This window comes from Lampris incognitus, chromosome 5 (assembly GCF_029633865.1).
Source record: "Lampris incognitus isolate fLamInc1 chromosome 5, fLamInc1.hap2, whole genome shotgun sequence".
NCBI lineage: Eukaryota > Metazoa > Chordata > Actinopteri > Lampriformes > Lampridae > Lampris > Lampris incognitus.
Window position 1 is genome coordinate 59,010,153 of NC_079215.1, and position 18,879 is coordinate 59,029,031.

The 18,879-nt window shown below is 46.6% G+C and overlaps 1 protein-coding gene across 2 annotated transcripts in view; it reads right to left on the reverse strand.

Annotated features, from left to right (window-relative positions):
- The window catches only part of LOC130112542 (myosin-9-like), a 204,522-nt gene that overhangs the window by 19,635 nt on the left and 166,008 nt on the right, over positions 1-18,879 (reverse strand). For both annotated transcript variants that reach the window (XM_056279957.1, XM_056279956.1), the window contains 2 exons: positions 14,960-15,048; positions 11,832-11,955 (listed from right to left, as the gene is read on the reverse strand). In XM_056279957.1, coding sequence (XP_056135932.1) covers positions 11,832-11,955; positions 14,960-15,048 — 213 coding nt within the window. The remainder of the gene's footprint in view (positions 1-11,831; positions 11,956-14,959; positions 15,049-18,879) is intronic.

Consider the following 18,879-nt stretch of genomic DNA (forward strand, 5'->3'; position numbering starts at 1 on the left):
ATTAATGACTGACACCAAAATGAACATTTTAACAACTTTAATACTATTTTCCAAACAATTTAAAATCACTGCTGTCCAACTTAATTTGCCTGAGTCCCCTAAAGTTGTTTTGCAGAACACTCAGCGCATCAATAGTGCCGACAGTCTCTTTTACACCGGTCGTTGTCAATAAAAAGCTCACAATCAACACTATGCTAGATACTGGTTTCATGGTCTGTTCATTGAGCGTGTATTGTAAATACTGCAATGCCTCGGTGGTAGTCATGGTGCATCTGAAACAGCGTCTGTAGCCAGATATGTTGGCAATAATCAAAATCAAGTTTAGACTCTCTCTCTCCACTGGAGAACACTAGTGTGTTTCTAGGACATCGCGAAGGAAATGATGTGACCAACACACATCATAAATGACATGACGCGCACGATCACGCGCAAATTACAAGCCGTCTTTTTGATGGCCCATGGTCATTTTAAGTAGATCTTATCATAACTTTTTTTGTGCAATTGATCTAAAACTAATTTTAATGCAAATATATACAATTTTAGTACCAAACAGGGAGTGGCAGGTCTGTATCTTTTGTCCCCCACAAAGTTATTAAACTATGAAAATCCAAAACTGTCAAAATGACAGCCTTTGGTCATTCTAGTGGTCGTTCTAGGAGAAGTGACGATTAGCGAGCCGCAGTATGGTTTCATGCCATGAAAGAGCACTACAGATGCAGTGTTTGCATTGAGAATGTTGATTGAGAAGTATAGAGAAGGCCAGAAGGAGTTACTCTGTGTCTTTGTGGATTTAGAGAAAGCATACGACAGGGTGCTGAGAGAGGTGGTGTGGTATTGTATGAGGAAGTTTGGAGTTGCAGAGAAGTATGTAGGAGTCGCGCAGGATATGTATGAGGGAAGTGTGACAGTGGTGAGGTGTACGGTTGGAATGACAGATGGGTTCAAGTTGGAGGTGAGATTACACCAAGGATTGGCCCTGAGCCTTTTCTTGTTTGCAGTGGTGATGGACAAGATCAGGCACGAGTCTCCATAGACTATGATGTTTGCAGATGACACTGTGATCTGCAGCGAGAGTAGGGTGCAGGTTGAGGAGAGACTGCAGACGTGGAGGTATTCACCAGAGAGAAGAGGAATGAAAGTCAGTAGGATCAAGACGGAATACATATGTGTGAATGAGAGGGAGGGCAGCGGAATGGTGAGGATGCAAGTAGTAGAGGTGACGAAGGCATATGAGTTTAAATAACTGGGGGTCAACTGTCCAAAGCAGCAAGCAGTGCAGAAGTGAGGTGAAGAGAGTGCAGGCAGGGTGGAGAAGAGTGTCAGGAGTGACTTGCGACAGAAGGGTACCAGCAAGAGTTAAAGGGAAGGTTTACAAGATGGTTGTGAGACCAGCTATGTTATATGGTTTGGAGACTGGCACTGACGAAAAGACAGGAGGTGTAGCTGGAGGTGGCAGAGCTGAAGATGCTAAGATTTTCATTGGGAGTGTCGAAGAAGGACAGGATTAGGAATGAGTTCATTGAACATTATTATGGGGCTGAATTAACAGTATCTTATATAATGTCTAAAAGACCAGTTCCTGCGCATGCCGTTTGGGCTCAAGAACGCCGCGCAGTCCTTCCAACGCCTCATGGACTCAGTGTTGCGAGACCTGCCTTTCCTCTTTGTGTACCTGGATGACATCCTGGTCGCTAGCGTCTCCATGTCCGAGCACTTGTCCCACCTCAGAGCCCTTTTCGAGAGGCTCAGCCTGCACGGGTTGATAGTTAACCCAGCCAAATGCCAGTTTGGTCTGAGCACCATCGACTTCCTGGGCCACCGGGTCACCAAGGACGGGGCGGCCTCCCTTCCATCTAAGGTGGAAGCCGTTGCGGACTTTCCACGCCCACACACGGCCCAGTCCCTCCGGGAGTTCATTGGCACGGTGTCCTTCTACCACCGGTTCATCCCCCGGGCTGCCGATCTCCTCCGCCCCCTATATGAGGCTCTGAAGGGCACAGCCCCCAAACACGCCGTGGACTGGTCTGCAGAGAGGGACAAGGCTTTTAAGGATGTGAAGGCTGCCCTGGCTGACGCGGCGATGCTCGCACACCCTGTGTCTGGAGCGCCCATCGCCATCACGACGGATGCTTCGGACTATGCTGTCGGCATGGTTTACGAGCAGTGGGTGAGTGGAGCGTGGCAGCCGCTTGCCTTCTTCAGCCGGCAGTTGAACCTGAGAGAGCGCAAATACAGCACCTTTGATCGTGAGCTGCTTGGCCTTTTCCTCGCTGTTAGGCACTTTCGTTTCCTACTGGAGGACCGTCAGTTCACGGCTTTCGTCGATCACAAACTGCTGGTGTTCGCGATGGCCAAGGTGGCAGAGTCGTGGTCAGCCCGCCAGCAGCGACAGTTGGCCTACATCTCAGAGTTTACCACCGACGTGAGGCATGTTGGGCCATCGCTGGTGCCGCCCATTTGGGACTCAACTACAGCCAGATGGCGGCTGACCAGGCCACCGACCCAGGAGTGCAGGCATGCAGGACCGCCGTCAAAGGGCTGCAGTTGGAGGATGTGGCTTTTGACGACGCCGGCGCCACACTCCTGTGTGACGTCTCTATGGGTCAGCCCCGACCCGTCGTTCTGACTGCTTGGAGGTGGCGGGTCTTCGACGCAGTCCATGGGCTGTCTCACCCTGGCAGAAAGCCTTCACAGAGGTTGGTGGCGGCAAAGTTTGTCTGGCATGGACTCAAAAAGGATGTGAGGGACTGGGCTGACACCTGTGTGGAGTGCCAACGCTCCAAAGTACTCCGGCACGTCCAAGCACCCCTGATACCTTTCACGGTACCTGAGAGGAGGTTCGACCACGTGAATGTGGACCTGGTAGGCCCCCTACCCCCCTCCCGTGGTTTCACATACCTCCTCACCATGGTCGACAGGACCACGCGATGGCCAGAGGCGGTCCCGCTTTCATCCACGACAGTGCCTGAGGTTGCCCGAGCATTCATCGGAACCTGGGTCGCCCGCTTTGGCACCCCATCTGACCTGACCTCTCCTCACGTCAGCGCTCTGGGAGGATATCGCCGCAGTTTTAGGGGTGAGGCTCCACCGCAGCGTATCACCCTCAAGCGAATGGATTGGTCGAGAGGTTCCATCGCTCGATGAAGGCCGCATTGCGGGCTACCCTCAAGGACGACCGCTGGGTCGACAAACTGCCTTGGGTCATGCTTGGGCTCAGGACGGCCCTCAAGGAAGACCTCCAGTCCTCATCCGCCGAACTGGTCTACGGACAGCCACTTTGGGTTCCGGGGGATTTCCCTCCCACCACCACAGCTCCCTGGTCCGCCAGCTGCCAACGGACTGCGCTGCAGGAGGAAGCCAGGGCTTTTGCACCGGTCCCCACTTCTCAGCATGGCGGCTCTCAGTCCTATGGCCCCATGGAGCTGCGGTCGGCGGAATATGTTTTCATCTGTCACGACGCACACCGCGGTCCCCTGCAGCCACCCTACGATGGCCCATTTCGGGTACGGGACACTGGAGATAAGCACTTTGTGGTGGAGGTTGGCAGCAGGCTGGAGCGAGTTTCTGTGGACCGCCTCAAGCCTGCTCACCTGGACTTAGACCGCCCTGTTGGTCTTGCCCTGCCCCCACGGCGGGGTCGCCCCCCGGCCCTGCCCCGGCGAGCCGCCCCCTGCTTCCCCAGCCCCTCCCTTTCCCCGGTCCAGCTGTGAGGACTCTGCTGCTTTGCCTGCGGTTAACCAGCCCTCAGCTCCTGTTCAGCGGAGCCATTGGGGCACAGAGATCTGCCCCCCTCGCCACACTGCCTTTTTGTATTAAGGCAAATTCTGGGGGGACGTGTAGTGGTTATGGGGATACATAATTCCCCTTATTGAGCTAGTAGGAACGTTGGTTTACCGCTGCTGTTTTCTCGGTTCGGGTTTACCGTGATACACTTCCGCTGCGCGGATTTTTGTTGTTGTTGTAATGGTGGAAGGAATAAATGGTGCACGGTGTGTAGCTGAAAGAGAAAGTTGTCACGACTCCTGCTTGAGCTCCTCTACACACTCAAGCAACGACACTGAGCTCACTCAAAGACAGAAAGACATGTCCACTCAGCATGATGACGTCACCCCTCAGCAAAAACAAGTGAAACCTTCATCAGAGTTCACATCTTACTTAAGACATGATCCAAATCAATACCACTCACTACCACCAGAGGGCAGTAAACCGGCGCTGCAAAGAGAGACACTTCAACGATGTCTTTCCTACAGTGAGCCACAAGCACAGTGGTGGTATAACCCAAACCTTGCGCCTACTGACAACATCACCAATGACCTCGCCAGGTTCCTAGCAAAGAGCCAGCTAGTAACTGGAGGACTGACTAAGAGCTCATTTATGCTCAACGTGAAATACGTATACGAATATGGACGAAGCCTTCTGTCCGTACTCTGCGTTCATTTTGTGCGTATTTCTGCACGTTTTCTGGGAGCTTGCGGATCTGTACAAACGGAGCAGTATCACCGGAAATACCACAGGAAATCGTGGGGGCAGTGTTGCACAGTGTAGTTAATAGCTCACGTGAGACTAGCCAGCAACACACAACAAAGACAACGAAGAAATGGCGGAACTTTTTCAGGAAAGGCTGTGCGATTGTATTGGAAATGACGTTCGTCATCAATTTCTCTCATAGGTAAAATCAGGGAGAAGAATGCCCTCGAGTGGATGTATTGCTTAACAACCATGCCAACATAAAACACGGATGGTAAGTATGTGGGCAGTGACGTTTAGAACATTTGAAATGGACGTATCTATTTACGTACGTAAAGGGAGCATAAATGAGCCTTAAGTTTGATGACAAGCCAGAGAATTATCTCAGCTGGAAGGCTGCCTTTCAGAGTACCATTGCAGACCTTGGTCTTACTGCCAGTGAAGAAGTAAACCTGCTCATCAAGTGGCTGGGCCCAGAATCTTCAGAACATGCTAGAAGGGTCAAACCAGTCAACATAGGTCATCCATCTGTTGGTCTGGGTATGATCTGGACAACACTCGAAGAATGCGATGGCTCAACAGAGGCAATAGAGCCTTGTTCTCTAGAATAGAGCCAACCCAAAGCTCTCCAGCAAAGAACCTCACAAGCTCCGCGAGCTATCAGACTTGCCCTTAGAACTGTCAGCTGCAAAGTTAGATGGATATTTACCTGGTTTAAGTTACATCGACATAGCCAGGGGAGTTGTCCAACTGTGGAGAAGCTACCCTTTCACCTCCAAGAAAAGTGGACAACAGTTGGGTCAAGATTTAAAGAAGAGCACAGAGTGGCCTCCCCACTTTTCTCTTGTCTTTTCTGAGTTTGTGCAGAAAGAGGCCAGAGCAAGGAATGACCCAAGCTTTACAACAGCTTCTACAGAAAGCCATCAGTTACAGTGCACAAGACAGACAGAGATAATCACAAAAGTAGAAAGGGTAGTTGAAAATATAAGCAGACACTGTCCTATACATCACAAGCCGCACCCACTGAAAATATGCTGGGGTTTCAGGATGATCCTGCTTGAAGACAGAAAGAAGTTAATCAAAGACAGCAACGTCTGCTACCGTTGCCTTGCATCCACCAGTCACCAGGCAAAGGACTGTAATGTTGCCATCAGGTGTGTGGAGTGCGAGAGTGAGAGGCACTTGGCAGCTCTTCAACCTGGCCCAGCACCACAGACAACCGAGTCCCTCTCTTCCCCTAAAGAGCATGGCGGGGAGGAAGCAAGCTCATCAAAGCTGGATTTTACAGCAATGTGTACAAAGGTATGTGGAAATGGATTCACAGGAAAATCCTGCTCGAAGATTTGCCTTGTGCATGTCTTCCCTGAAGGTCAGCGACACAGCAGCAAGAAGATGTACGCAATTGTGGACGACCAAAGTAATCTGTCCCTTGCAAGGGCTGAGTTTTTTTGACATGTTTGATATTCAAAGCACAGTTGAATCATACATCCTGAAGACCTGCGCTGGCGTAGTAGAAAGGTCGGGTAGAACAGCTTGCCGCTACACAATAGAGTCAGTAGGTGGGAAAATGAGTTTTCCTCTCCTTATGCTCATTGAGTGTAATGCTATCCCTAACAACAGGGAATAAATACCCACTCCTGAAGTCACACTACACCACCGCCATCTGAGGTCAACAGCTGCTGAGATACTGCCCCTCGACTTAGACGTAGACATCCTCCTGCTCATTGGACGGAACTTTCTGAGAGCTCACAAGACGAGAAAGCAGCTCAGTGGCAGAGACAATGACCCATATGTACAGAAGCTCGACCTGGGCTGGGTTATCATAGGCAATGTGTGCCTCTGCAGTGTTCACAAGCCAACTAAAGTGAGTGCTGTAAAAACGCATGTGTTAGGTAATGGACGCCCAAGCCTTCTCACCCCCTGTGATAGTTGCATCAATGTGAAGGAGAACTTCAGTCTGAGTTACTCGAAAGCCACTCCCCATCAACTTCAAGCTCCAAGCCCATACTCAAGACCCACTGAAGAGAGTTTAGGAGAGACTGTCTTTTGCTGCACTGATACCGACAACCAGCTTGCGCCATCTGTCGAAGACATGCTCTTTCTGAAGAAGATGGAATGAGTCTTCAAAGATGAAATTAACCACTGGGTCGCCCCATTACCGTTTCGCACCCCAGACGTCTACTCCCAGACAACAGACCCTATGCCTACAAGCGGCTTATGTCTCTTCGATGCCAGCTGGACAATAAGGAAGACATGAGAGCACACTTTGTCAAGTTCATGCAGAAAATGCTCGATAACAATCATGCAGAGCTGGCACCACCTTGTGACAAAGATAATGAGAGATGGTATTTTCCCACTTTCGGTGTCTACCACCCACAGGAGCCTGGTAAAATTCGTTCGGTGTTTGACTCGAGTGCACATATAATGGAATGTCTCTTAACAACGTGCTGCTTTCTGGGCCAGACCTCAAACAACACCGTTTGGGTGTGCTTCTTCACTTCTGAAAGGAACCTGTTGCTGTCACAGCAGACGTAGAGCAGATGTTCTACTGTTTTGTTGTTCAGGAAGATCACAGAGATTTTCTTCGCTTTCGCTGGTATCAGGACAACGACCTCAGCAAAGGTATGGTAGACTACCGTATGAAAGCCCATGTCTTCGGCAATAGTCCCTTCCCAGCAGTGGCAATCTTCGGGCTAAGAATGGCAGCAAGGGAGGTGGAAGATGAATACAGTAGTGAGGCACGACAATTCATAGAACGGGACTTCTATATCAACGACGCACTGAAGTCCTTTCCAACTGAAGCTAAGGCCATCGATGTCCTACAGAGAGCTCAAAACGTGCTTGCACTCTCCAATCTGCGTCTTCATAAGATTGCCTCCAACAGAGTGGAAGTGGTGAATGCTTTCCCCCCAGAAGAGAGGGCCAAGGAAATCAAAGACCTGAATCTCTCTGCAGACGAGCTTCCTGTCCAGCGCAGCTTGGGAGTGAGTTGGAAAATGATGTCTGATATGTTCACTTTCCACTTTCCTCAGAGCCAGAAGCCCTTCACTCGCTGTGGGGTGCTATCAACAGTCAACAGTCTGTTCGATCCTCTAGGCTTGCTTGCTCCTGTGACTATCAAAGGAAGGCTCCCTCTCAGAGAGCTTTCCAACAGTGACCTTGAGTGGGATAGCCCCCTGCCCCAGGACATGTATGACTGGAGAAGATGGCAAGATTCGTTACAGGATCTTCAGGTGCCGCATGTTCCTCGCACTTATGTATCCTTCTCCATCTCACAAGCCAAGGCTACTGAGCTTTGTGTATTTTCAGATGCCTCAGTCAAGGCTATACCTGCAGTGGCTTACCTGAAAGTCACACATCAAGATGACCATAGTGAAGTCGCCTTCATTCTGGGTAAGACCAAGCTGGCACCATTCCCAGACTAGAGCTCTGCGTCACTGTGCTTGCTGTGAAATTGTCAGAGCTCCTCACAGAAGAACTCTACATGAAGGTAGACAGAACTACATTCTACACTGACAGCAAAGTGATGTTAGGAGATTATATGTATATGTATGTCAATAATCGTGTACAGAGAATTAAGCAATTTTCTCTACCAGACCAATGGAGGTACGTTTCAACGGAGCACAACCCCACTGATCATGGCTCTCGGTCTGTTGCAGCAGGGAACCTTGCCAGTACCACATGGCTGTATGGTCCAGCATTCCTTCTGCAGCCTGAGAGTAACACCCCTGAAGAAGATCCATTTGAACTCATTGAGCCAGTTAGATGTTGAAATTCGCTCTAAGGTGACAGTGCTTGTCAATACAGTGTCTACAAGTCATTTGGGTTCAGCACGCTTTGAGCGCTTCTCACAGTGGACCACCCTGATCAAAGCTGTAGCCCACCTTCATCACATTTCTTGCAGCTTCATCAAGTACAAAGATAACATCAATTGTGCAGGCTGGCACCTCTGTAAGACAAGTCTCACAGATGAAGACTTGACCCAAGCAGAACACACAGTCATCAGATGTGTCCAACGTGAAGCATATGCAAAAGAAATCAAATGCATCATGACAAAATGAGACTTACCATCTAACACTTCCCTCCGCAAGCTTCACCAAATCATTAATGACAATGGCCTACTACGGGTAGGAGGACACCTTACAGAGTCAAAGTTTCTGAGACATGAAGTCAACCCTCTTTTAATCCCAGGGAAGCATCACATCACTACACTGCTCATCTGTCACCATCATGCAGCCGTAAAGCCTCAGGAAATACACCTACATAACTGAGGGAGCTGTAAGAGCAAGTGGTTTACGGGTAGTAGGAGCAAAGAGAGCTATCAGCAGCATCATCCACAGATGCTTGACTTGCATGCAGGAAGCTACGAGGCAGAAGGGAGCAGCAAATCATGGCAGACATACCTGCTGAGCACTTACAGATTGATCCTCCATTTTCTTATGTTGGGCTTGATGTATTCGGACCAAGGGAGGTCATTGCACGCCATATGAAAGGTGGAAAAGCAAACAGTAAGAGATGGGTGGTTCTGTTTATGTGCATGTCCACTAGAGCTGTTCATATCGAGGTGATTGAAACCATGAGCTCCTCTAGCTTCATCAATGCACTTCGCAGATTCTTCGCGATCAGAGGTCCTACTAAGCAGCTGCGGTCTGACTGTGGGACAAACTTTGTCGGCGAGTCCAGGGAACTGAAGCTGGATCCTCCAAGTCCTGGTAAGACGAGTGTGGAAGACTACCTACTCGACCAGAGATGTTCTTGGGTGTTCAACCCACCCCACTCATCACACATGGGTGGCACGTGGGAGTGCATGATAGGTATTGCGTGGCACATCCTCGACTCAATGCTCCTACAAGCTGGACAACCCACCCCACTCATCACACATGGATTGCACGTGGGAGTGCATGATAGGTATTGCGTGGCACATCCTCGACTCAATGCTCTTACAAGCTGGACACTCTAGGCTGACTCATGAGGTTCTGAAAATGCAAGACCTCTAGTGCCTGTCTCCTCTGACCCAGAAGCACATCTGATCCTGACCCCTGCAGCTCTCCTCACCCAGAAGTTCGGTGTAGCCTTCCCTCCCCCTAGAGACTTCATCAAGTGTGACATGTGTAAGCATCAATGGAAGAGGGTTCAAGTTCTTGCTGACACCTTCTGGGCTTGATGGCAGAAAGAGTATCCCAACACACTTCAGAGACGTCAAAAGTGACAGCTAAACAGGCCAAACCTGAAGGAAGGGGACATTGTTCTTCTGAAGGATAAGCAAATAAGAAGAAATGAATAGCCAATGGGTGTCATTGTGAAGGCTCTCCCAAGCAAAGATAGAGTAGTCAGGAAAGTGGAGGTCAAGCTTACCCATCATAAGACTTTCTCCAGACCCATCTCAGAGTGTATTCTTCTCTTGTATCCAGAAGATTAGATTATGTAAATGTTTATTGTGGCATTTTAAATAATGCCAGACGGGGGGAGTGTAATGGAACGGTTTTCTTTATTTTTAGAGTCTCCCTGCCACTCGGGGCATAGTTCCATTATCTTGAGTCTTTTGCCTTCTAGTGGCATAGTTAAGTACTGCAGTTTCAGCTACTTGCTTTTCCTGTGACAACAAAGAAAATGGTGTGTCTTCAGTGCAGCAATATTCATGCTCCATCATTAGCCATCACCTAGTTTCTACCCCTTTGAGTGGCAATATCTGTAAGTAAAGCTATTATCCATCATTGCTAGAATCGTTATTTTGAAGTATTTTTTACATATTTGCTACAGTTTATATAATTTTGGTAACATGTATGACAGCCCATTTTAATGATGGCACTCAGGCTATACTTTTGATGCTAGCGTAAATACAGTGTTCAATGCAATCCCCGATTAGTTACAACTTACATTTTATTCCTGCAAAGAAAAATGTTAGTTTTATACTTACCTTTGTTTCCTGAAAAATAGAGGATTAGTTATCCCAACTGTAACTCTAGATTGAGTAAGCCATTTTGTATTGTATACTGATGTATGCTTTTCTGTATATTTATTTTCAGTTTCACACTTCCTTGTTATTAAATCCTGTCCATATACAACATTGGTCTGTTCCTTGGAGGATATGATGCAATGGAGAGTTTAGCTGGCTGTAAAAACCTAATATAGGACAAGAGTCACATTGGGTGTAGCAGTTCAGTAGCTGTTGTAAACAAAGGCTATTTTTGAAGAAAATAGCCTTTGTTTGCTGCAATCATGTATTGGCCTGACTATAGAAGGATATGTTTTTGCTGATACCTGAAAAAGGACACACGTCTAAACATGGACCTCATCTACACACGGAGCGCGAGTCCTAGGCAGGAGTTTTTCCAAACGGTCAGGTGGGCCAGAAACAAACAGAAGAGACTGGGAACTGTGGTCAGTGGAGGCAACTCTGGATGCATGCCAGGCCCTTTCTCACAGACCTCTAATAAATAACGATTTATTAGAAATTAAAGTGCAACTTCATTCAATATGTAAAATGGGGCTATTTTCTTTGAGAAAAAGTTTTGATTTTCAATGAAGCTTTTCCAGAAAAAGAGGTTTATGAAAAGGGGTCATCTTTTAATCAAGCCCATATGGAATTTTTTCGTTTGGATTATCTAAAAACAAGACGTGATGAACAAGTAGGATTTATGTCTGAAGTATGATTTGCACATGGATATCCAGGTGAGCAAAATAGCCCATTTAAAGTGTTGCCATGTATAGCTATACCATAGGCTGACGTGTCAATAACGCTATACACAACAGAGCAGATCCTATAAGTCAGATACACTTCTTTCCCTTGTTAACAGTGCTGCTATCCCATTGAACATTATTATGGGGCTGAATTAACAGTATCTTATATAATGTCTAAAAGACCAACTTTTCAACCAAATGTAGCCCAGTTATAGCATAGATGTACTTTCACCAGTAAATTACACACCAAGTTAACGTCCCAGGTGAGACACATGAGGCACATATCTCACAGTTCCTTCACTATTATTTGACCCGCTCTGTTCTGACATCCAATTTTTTTGCTCTTGTAGTTGGTAGATGTAACAGTTAGTAGAAGAGACCATTCCAAAAACAATCGAAGACACCGAAAATAATTTTCAAACACTTTTCAAAATCTTTTCAAAATTTGGGGCAGGATCTAGTTCTACCCCAATATAAAAATTACTCCTGCGCCCTTGTCCACCAGAGAGTATGGGTGGAGCAAGCGCTGTGTTCCACCCATCCACTCCTCTGGCAGAAAATGACTCCTGGGAAGTGTATGCCAAAAATTAAGCAGATTGATACATTACGTTTGACTGGAAATGCCTCCATTAAAAAGTGGGACATTAAATGCTACATTGAAGACAGCTCAAATATATCCTTACCTGTAGGGTAGTTCTCTTTAGACGGTCGTTGATGATCTCTGTGCTTGTCTGCTCCTCATCAAGGTCCTCCTCCAGCTGGGCAATTCGCGCTTCCAGCCTCCTCTTGTCATCAGCCATCACAGAACTGGAAAGAGTGTAGACAAGGAAGTAATGAGTGTTCATAAACTGTTTAAAGTCTTGTGATTTTACGTACCATCTATGCTTTCAAGATATAGTTTCTACAAATGTTTTATGAGATCTTAAAGGAGAGCTTTTTTTTCTATCCAGAAGAAAGAAAAAGGGAGTGTATTGTCATCTCTGTGATTAGCTTCATCTTCAAGTGTTTTAACAGTTGCTGGGATACATTTATTTATTTTGATATACTCTATTGAGCCACAAAGAGAAATTCTTTTCTGCATTTAACCTATCCTAGCTGTGTAGCTAGGAGCAGTGGGCAGCCACCGTGCAGCACCTGGGGACCAACTCCAGTTCTTTTTGCCATGCCTCATTCAGGGGCACAGACAGGAGTATTAACCCTAACATGCATGTCTTTTCGATGGTGGGGGAAACTGGAGCACCTGGAGAAAACCCAAGCAGACACCCCAGATAGCAAAATTGCTGTGGCTCGGACCCATCCCACACCCGACACTTTCTTTCTTTTTAAAAAATTTTTTTTTCTAGTTTTTCCCCTTATCCCACCCAATTAACCCAATGGCATATGGCCGGAACTCTTGTCGAAGAACTCCCCTGGCTCACGTTTCCACAGGAAGGTGATAGTCGTAATACCAGCTTCCTTCAAACTTGTGTTGGCTGCTCTCACTATTTTACATGCTGAAGCCTCGCATGGATTGCATTACCTTCAGGCTGCGAAGGAGACGTAGGGAGAATGCTTTCGGTTGCTTCGCTGCAGGCGCCGGGATTGGCCAGAGGGGTCGCTGGAGAACGACGAGTCCCTGAACACTACACCAATCTATACCCACTATCCCTTGGGTAAGGGTGGCCTAATGAATGCCTTACCCCGTGACCGGTTACGGCGAGTCTGGGATACGAACCTCCCAGCCACATGACGAGTGGATTGCAAGAACGGCGGTTTATTCCGCTCGACCATCAGAGTGGCCTATTACACCCAACACTTTCATCTGGCCCACATACCACAAGGAATGATGGGACTTGGGCGGGCTGCTCCTGTTTGCCAGATCTGGGCCAGAACCAAGCCATAGCAATGCCACATATTTGCCAAAGGTGGCCCACATTTGTTTTGTAATATTTGGGCCATATTCACCATTTACCACATGGGCCACTTCGGGGTCAAATCCAGATTACATGTTGTCGACAGCACTGCATCTTTGCCAAAAAAGGCCCACATTTGATTTGGCATATTTGGGCCATATTTGCTGTTATACATGTGGGCCACTTCAGGCTCACATCCATTTTGTCAGGGCCAGAAGAAGGCCATCAGTGCCGCATCACTGCCTGAAGTGGCCCACATCTGGATGCTATCTGGGATGGGGAGAACATGCAAACTCCACACAGAGAACAACCTGGGATGACCCCCAAGCCCCGAGGTTCAAACACAGGACCTTCTTGCTGTGAGGCGACAGCGCTAACCACTGGGCCACCATGCTGCCCAAATTACAGCGTTTATACAGTCAAAAGAATATGTTTAAAACATTTTTCTCTCCCCCATTGTTTACATGAAAAATTCACAGTATCCCCTTGAGACTGTTTGCAAACACACTCAAAAGTAGGAAGAGCTAAATTCTTAAAGGAATCCTTCAGAGGTTTGACCCAAAAGATGTTTTTGGGCACCCTCAGTCTATCAGCATTTAGACACCTAACATTTAAGAAAATATGACCAATCTGCAGTGCAGTGGCGTAAAATGTTAAACTCATCATATCAGTAATGAATCTGATCCTAACTGACCAATTTTCCAAAATAAATAAAGAAGAAGAGGAGCAGCTTAATTTCAAGGGTTTGCCAGTACCATTATTTTTTCCCACTGTCGATACCAATCCCAAAAAAATGAAAATTATGCACAGGTGTTGATCTGTCACTTTCATTCACTGCTCCTACATTAATTGACAAAGTCTTTGAATAAATTACTGCTATTCCTCAGTATGTGAAAGAGAGACACAATTAACACCTCCATTTCTGTAATGTCACTCATAGTATTGGATTCCTCTAGGTGTTAGATTCAAACTTTAATTTAGTGACTTTATTCTGCTAACATTTAATGTTTAATGCTAGTGTTGGGATATCCTTAGTTCACTCACTGAGATTCGCTTAGAGTTTTGTGGTTCCTTTCATTAATATTTGATACTTCTTAAAGAGAAATTTTGCTGATTTTCAACCTCCGGTCAATTTATTAATCTTGAGGTTGACATCACTATAACGTACGCAATACTTGTCAATGCTGTCTGCATCACAATAGCCCGCTATAACAACCTGGCTTACTTCTGACACCTTTGATGTCAGTGGAGAAGGTCAGTTCTATTGGCAGAAGAATGTCGATTATGAGTGGCAAATAAGTTTCAGCTTTGCAACCATAATTCCCCTTGAACTCAAAGACTTCTTGGTTTCGCAGACGCTGCCTGGCAGCTCAGGGGTATAACGCTGCCAGATCGCCACTGCTGGATTATCGCCACCATCAGCATTGTTTATGGTCAGAACTACGACGCTATTTGCCACTAATAATTTGCATGTCCAGTAATTGCTACTGGTCTGTCCAGTCTTTTGAAACCATAACCGCTTCAATGCAAATAATTTTGATGAAGGAATTACCAAATCATCTTTCTCCTGCCAATAGAACTGATACTCCACTGATCTCGATGTGTTGGAAGTAAGCCAGGCTACTATAGCAGGTTACGGTGATGCAGACAACATTGAAAAGTATTGTGTACGTTACAGAGATGTCAACCCTTGTACATGGAGCTGAGGTTAAAAATAGGCAAATTTCCCTAGATAGACACTACTCAAAACATAGGCAAAGTATTGTGTGTAGCTTGACTTTTTCATGCATTTATTCAGCCAAAATCTGTTGCATTGCTAAGCCATTTTCTCAAGGGGATAAATGAGGCATTTTATCATACACTGTCATAGATGCACATTAACTATTGAATGAGTTTGAACTCTATATTGTGGTCCATACTTCTTGGTGTTTAAGCTGTTAATCTCTTCCTGGAGCTCATCCTTCTCAATCTGGGCTTGTCTCTTACTTCTCTCAGCAGATGCAACGTCCTAAGGGAAGCAGGTGAAATGAGCATGTTAAAACTTTAAATTTACATGGTGCAAGTTTGGTTCAGTGGTGACACATTGAGCTGCACTTCTTTGGTGCTATCATTATATATCGTGACACTTGTGGGATAAAGTAATGAAGGTTTATGCGGAAACATTTATTTTTGTCTACTACCATGTGTTAGCCTATTCAAAACTACTGAAGACATGTTAGCACTCATCTCTCCATGTGCGATAGCCCTCTTTGCAGTATAATGAGATGGGGCATATGCGTGTTTATGTGTGTGTGTGTGTGTGTGTGTGTGTGCACGCACACATCAAAATAGATAGGAAAAAAACTTTCATACATTTCAGTATAAGCTTGTTTTGTGTCACGTATTCATCAGCTGCCAATGTGAATATACAAAAAAAAAACAGTCAATAAATATTACGTTGCCCCGCATCACGCCCCTAGTTACAGTGGACAGCAACTAATCAGAGTATAGAAAATGTGAAAAATTAAAACCAATGGGGTAGGTAGTTACGATGCACAGCAACCAATGGGGGGATAGAAAATATTACAACCAGTGGGGCAGGGGTTGGGGCTTGTTTTGAAAAAGCAAGGATTTAAAGGGAAAGGGCACTGTTGAAAAAGCATACATTTAATATATAACAAGATAACATTAAATGGGGTACTTTACGTATGTTTATCATATGTGGTGCTGGGGCACAGTTGGAAGGGCAGACAGTTCAAATAAAAAAATATAAGATCTAATGTCACATGTGTATAATCTAATGGAGGGGGTGGGAGATAATAAAGTCACTGATTTAGTTGTAATTGCAAAGCAGATATTTTTTCGGTGTCTACAGCTGGTGGCCAATTCATTTCTACTGCTCAAGGTGGACATATCAGGAGCTAACCTGTAAATGCTAGCTAGGCTGATCGGGAGCTAACCCGTAAATGCTAGCTAGCTGCTCGTTCTGTGTGGCACCAGGCCTACTGCTAATTTAAAAATAAGTTTGAAATTAGTCACAACGTTTTTGACATGTTAAAGATGATGAAAGACAGCCAAGAGAAAATAAATTCTGCACTGCTCGGACCAAAGAACGCAGACTCCTGTCCGTTTTCACCTGACTCCAACCACTCCAATCAAATAACACAACGCAGAGGGAGCCAGGGAGGAGGCAAAAATACAGCGCTAGGGAGCCGGCCTGCAGAACCAAGGGCTACATATATATATATATATATATATACACACACACACACACACACACACACACACATATACATACATACACACACACACACACACACACACACACATATATATATAGTGAATGGTTCGGTAGCTTTCACTTTATTCCCCTTAACTGCTTTGCCGACCAGTGCATGCAGGGGTTTTGCTAAGTGAGCAAACCTTGGTACAAAACGCCTGTAGTAACTCATGAATCCAAGGACTTGTCTCACTTCTTGTTCACTTTTTGGGGCAGGTCAGGTGTTCAAAGCCTGAACCTTTTCTTCGTCAACCTGAATTTTGAGGAAATCACGTGGCCTAAGAACTTGACTTCAGGCTTCAGGTGGAAGTAATTGCTCGGTTTTAACTTTAGACCATGCTGCTTCAGCCTGCTGAATACGCGCTCCAACCTCTCACAGTGATTGTCGAAATCCTGGGAGAACACGATAATATCGTCAAGGTAGATTAGCAATATATCAAAGGAGAGACTGCCGAACACCGCCCCCATAAGGCGCTGAAAAGTAGCCGGGGCATTACAGAGCCCGAAAGGCATCCTGGTCCACCCCGTACAACCTGAAGGGGGTAGTGACAGCTGTCTTCTCCTGGTCCTTCTCACTAACAGCCACTTGAAAATACCCTGCCGTTAAATCCAACGTTGAGAAAAGCTGTGCATTGCCTAAGGCATCCAGGGACTCCTCCACATGTGGTAGCGGATATGCATCCTTGCATGTCACCTGGTTCAGTCCCCTGTAGTCGCAGCAAAAGCGGACACTTGTTGTCTTTCTTGATAACTATCACAGCAGGCGACGCCCTGGCCAACAAGATCCTGCACATGCCGTTTGAATTCTTGGAAAACCTGTGGTGTGACTCTTCGGTGTCTTTGTTTGATTGGTGGAGCCTCTGCAGTCGGAATGTTGTGTGTCACTGTAGCAGTGTGGCCGTAGTCATTGTCGCTCCTTGAGAACACACCCCTGTGCCTCGCCAACAGTTTATTGAGCTCTTGAACCTGAGATTTTGTGAGCCCCTCAAAGTTCACTTGTAAGGGAACAGGTAGCTGCTCCGTGCTGCCATCTATGGTCTGGATCTTGTTTTGTGTCAACTCCCTGACATGGAGCACTCCGTCATCTTCCTCAAACTCTACTAATTCTTTCGGACGAACCTCCTGAGGTTTGTATACAGTTGCTACCCTAGCCCTTGGCATTAGTTTTATGGCTTGCTCGCTTGAGTTCAACACCCTAACTGGAACCTTGCCACCTGCTGCTTTTGCAAGAACATTAGCAACCAGGAGCCCCTTTGGGAGACTTACTTCTGATGTAGCCTCCACTAGCAGTTGGCACTTCATTTTAGGTGTTGGTGGTATCTGTACATCCTCTTCACCCCTTCTCCAGTCGTAAGCAGGGTCTGAAGCTCACTTATGACATTCATGCCAACGATGCCAGGAAGCTCCATCTCTTGCACATCTGGGTTGGTGTCGGTTAGCACAAAGACTCACGTCCAGCGCAGTGTCTTCCCCATACAATCTATGTCCGTTTCCAAGCATCCTAGGACACGAATGTCTAACCCATTCGCTGCAGTGAGCTTGACCCGGTTGGCTGATGACAGTGTTCTCTCTCCAAAGTGCTTTCTGAAGTGGGATTTGGTAATGGTAGTCACTTCTGATCCCGTATCTAGAAGACAATTTGTGTTCACACCAGCTATCTACACTTCAATGGTAAGACAATCTCCGAAGGCGCTTTCTTTGAGGGTTTCAGCTACCTCATCGGTGACCCACTCGGCTGTCTGACTCCCAATCACGGATGGACCAGGGTTCTTCTGCACACCCCCTGTAGGGCCTTGGTGTGCAGCCTCATCTGCCCCTGGGGTCCGCCTGGGGGTAACCACTCTTCTCCCTGTTCCTCTGGTCTGTGGACAACGTCAGCTTATATGACCTGGCTTTCCACAGGTCTAACAGATATACCTTCCCTCGCTGTCCTTTTGAGGTGGTTTCTTAGGATCGTTCTGCTGAGCCTTGACTTCCTCACTGCTGTGTACTGCTTTAAAGAGTTCTTCCTGGCGAGCAGAAATCTTCTGTAAAGCGTCATGGAGCATCTCTAGCGTAAGAGCGAACGAAGTGTCATCTGCTGCCGCTGTGGCATGTATGGCCCCTCTGCTACGAGTACTGTTTCTCGGCTCGCTTGGTGCTTGCACTTCCTCCTCCTCAGACCAGGAGATAGCAGCCTGCATCAGCTGGGCAAAAGTCAGGGTCTGGTCCTCTTTAAACTTCCTCTTCATCTCGCGTCTTAGGAAGTCGTCTCTTAACCCCAAAACCAACTGTTCCTTTAATACCATGTCAGCATCAGGGACATGGCTGGGCTCTCTGTGCTGGATTCGGTTCAGCTTTTCTTGTAGGTCATATGCATAGGAGTGTACCGTTTCTCCTGACGTTTGTTTTCTGTCATAGAATTCCTTTAGCCTTGTGCCAATGGGGACTTTATCACCTAAGTCTTCCGGAGCACTTCAAAGATCTCGTTGACATCTCTCTCTTTTCTTTAAGCATGAAAGCATGAACTTGCTATTGCCTCATCTTTTAAGTGCTGTTTGACGAGTTCCATACGATCCTCTTCAGGTACCTTCATGACTC